Source organism: Pristiophorus japonicus, chromosome 13, assembly GCF_044704955.1.
Source record: "Pristiophorus japonicus isolate sPriJap1 chromosome 13, sPriJap1.hap1, whole genome shotgun sequence".
NCBI classification, from domain to species: domain Eukaryota; kingdom Metazoa; phylum Chordata; class Chondrichthyes; family Pristiophoridae; genus Pristiophorus; species Pristiophorus japonicus.
In genome coordinates, this window is record NC_091989.1 from 68,189,318 (window position 1) to 68,192,494 (window position 3,177).

Consider the following 3,177-nt stretch of genomic DNA (forward strand, 5'->3'; position numbering starts at 1 on the left):
TGGTTCTGCACCCCTTAATACCGTTTCCTAACAAAAATCTATCAACATCAGTTTTGAAATTTTCGATTGACCCCCAGCCTCGATAGCTTTTTGAGGGAGATAGTTCCAGATTTCCACTACCTTTTGTATGAAGAAATGTTTCCTGACAACACCCCTGAATAGCCTAACTCTAATCTTAAGGTTATGCCTCCTGGTTCTGGATTCTCCCACCAGAGGAAATTGGTTCTCTCTACCTACCCTGTCATCTCAAACACCACAATTAGATGGTGTTAAGTACATAACCTAGGTTGGTTCAAAGCAGTAACTAAGTGAGTGAAGCATTGTTAGAGCTACCTTTCAGATAAATGTTAAACCATTTATCTGCCCATTCAGATGAATTTAAAATGAACCATGACACTTTACCTGGTGAAGAACAAGGATTTCTCTCAGTCTCCTGGCCAATATTAATTTCTTAACCAACACCACCAAAACAGATTAACTGATCATTCATCTCATTGCTGTTTGCAGGACTTTGCTCTGTGCAAATTGGCTGCCATGTTTACCTGCAACATAACAACAAAACAACTTGTATTTATATAGTAAAACATCCCAAGGTGCTGCACAGGAGTGTTAGCAAACAGAATTTGAAACTGAGCCACATAAGGAGATATTAGGACAGATGACCAAAAACTTGGACAAAGAGGTAGGTTTTAAGGAGCGTCTTAAAAGAGGAGAGGGCAGTAGAGTCATGGAGAGGATTAGGGAGTGAATTTCTACAGTATAGGGCCCAGGCAGCTGAAGCCATGGCCGCCAATGATGGAGCAATTAGAAACAGGAATGCACGAGGTGAGAATTGGAGAGTGCAGAGAGCTCAAAGGACTGCAGGGCTGGAAGAGGCTACAGAGATAGGAAAGGGGCATGGTCATGAAGGGATTTAATAACAAGGATGTTTTCAAAGCAATACATTGACGATACTTCAAAAGTGAATGATTGGTTGTGAAGGTGCTTTGGGACATTCTAATGTAAATGCAACAAAAAACCAAAATGCTGGCAATACTCAGCAGGTCAGGAAGCATCTGGGGAGAGAGATTCCTCTCCCCAGATGCTCACTGACCTGCTGAGTATTTCTAGCATTTTCTGTTTTTATTTCAGATTTCTAACATCTTTCGGATGAGATGCTAAACCGAGGCCCAGTCTGCCCGCTCGGGTGGTTGCAAAAGAGCCCATGACACTATTTCAAAGAAGAGCAGGGGAGTGATCCCCAGTGTCCTGGCCAATATTTATCCCTCAATCTGGTCATTATCACATTGCTGTTTATGGCACGGGGACTGTGGTTCTCGTATTGGATTGTTCAGCCACCTAAGAACTCATTTTTAGAGTGAAAGCAAGTCTTCCTCGATTCCGAGGGACTGCCTATGACGATGTTTGTGGGAGCTTGCACAAGCTGGCTGCCGCGATTCCCACATTACAACAGTGATTACAGTTTTATTATTTAAAGGGGCTGCTCCTGAAATTCTGGCTGCACTTCAGTCCCACACTCCTGATCTTTGGGCACCCTGTGCGGAGGGGAGCGGGTAGGTCCGAGGGCCTCCTCGTAGGACTGCTCCTGGGCACGGCCAAGGGTGCCATCAGCCGGTCCAGGCAGTGGGCGGTCGAGGGGGTCGTTCAACCTGACTGCCTGCCTCTCTTCCGCGCGTACATCTGCGCCAGGGTGTCCTTGGAGATGGAGCACGCGGTGATTTTATGTTTTAGGGTTTAATTTGTTTTAGTTGCTGGTGTTTTTTAGTGTCCCCCTCCTCTTTTATAGGGGGCACTCGGAGAGAAAAAAAATTATTTTAGTGCCCAAAAAAAAACTTACAACAGTGATTACACCCCAAAAAGTACTTCATTGGCTGTAAAGTGCTTTGAGATGTCAGATGGTCATGAAAGACGCTATATAAATGCAAGCCTGTTTTTCTTTTTCCTTCAGATTTGCAGCACGCGCAGTCTTCTGCTATTACAAAATGCAAATTGTTCTTATATATATTTTGGAAGATTTTAATGAATCCTTCGAAGCCCTTGGGAGTGAGCCCCAGTGCATACTGAAGGTTGCACCCATGCCTCGTGCTCAACCCCGACACTTCCCGGTCCCTCATGTGACGTCAGGTCGTATGGCGGCGTGCCAGGTGCGCGCGCGTGCGCCCGGTGGGGAGGGCGGTGGAAAGTTCCAGCAGCGGAGCGTCGAGCGCGGCGGTGAGAGCAGAGAGTCAGCCTGCCATGGCTAGCTACATCCACGTCCCGGCCGCGGCGCCCGCCGTCCCCGACCTGCACATCACCGTCGACCAACACGACGTGGAAGCGGGCTCCCGACGGCTGCTCCGCGAGATGAGGCCGCACTGGGACCCGGCGGCCGTGAAACTCAAGGTAAAGGGAGAGCCGGGGAAGAGCGGGCCCGAGGGGGTGGGAGAGGTGGTGGTGGAAGAGAGAGAGAGAGGAGGAGGAGGAGGAGAAGAAGAAGAGAGAGAGAGAGAGGGAAGAGAGAGAGGAGGAGGAGGAGAGGGAAGAGAGAGAGAGGAGAGGGAGAGAAGAGAGAGAGAGAGAGAAAGGAAAGAGAGAAGAGAGAGAGAGAGGAGGAGAGGGGAGGGAAGAGAGAGAGAGAGAGAGAGAGGAGGAGAGGGGAGAGAGGAGAGAGAGAGGAGAGGGAGAGAGAGAAGAGAAGGGAGAGAGGGAAGAGAGGAGGAGAGGGGGGGAGAGGAGAGAGGAGGAGGAGAGGGGAGAAGAGAAGAGAAGGGAGAGGGAAGAGGAGGAGAGTGGTGGAGAGAGAAGAGAGAGAGAGGAGGAGAGGAGGAGGAGAGGGAAGAGAGAGAGAGAGAGAGAGGAAGAGAGAGAGAGAGAGGAAGAGAGAGAGAGAGAGGAGGAGAGGGAAGAGAAGAGAGAGAGAGAGGAGGAGAGGGAAGAGAAGAGAGAGAGAGAGGAGGAGAGGGAAGAGAAGAGAGAGAGAGAGGAGGAGAGGGAAGAGAAGAGAGAGAGAGAGAGAGGAGGAGAGGGAAGAGAGAGAGAGAGGAGGAGAGGGAAGAGAAGAGAGAGAGAGAGGAGGAGAGGGAAGAGAAGAGAGAGAGAGAGGAGGAGAGGGAAGAGAAGAGAGAGAGAGAGGAGGAGAGGGAAGAGAAGAGAGAGAGAGGAGGAGAGGGAAGAGAAGAGAGAGAGAGAGGAGGAGAG

General features: G+C 49.7%; 1 protein-coding gene across 13 annotated transcripts in view; it reads left to right on the forward strand.

Annotated features, from left to right (window-relative positions):
- Positions 1-2,159: 2,159 nt before the first annotated feature.
- etnk1 (ethanolamine kinase 1) overlaps positions 2,160-3,177 on the forward strand; it is a 51,651-nt gene continuing 50,633 nt past the window's right edge. For all 13 annotated transcript variants that reach the window (XR_011596327.1, XR_011596328.1, XR_011596329.1 and 10 more), the window contains exon 1: positions 2,160-2,382. Coding sequence is in view for 10 of the 13 variants with exons in the window: in XM_070897609.1 (XP_070753710.1) it covers positions 2,236-2,382 (147 nt within the window). In the remaining 3 variants the exon portion in view is untranslated. The remainder of the gene's footprint in view (positions 2,383-3,177) is intronic.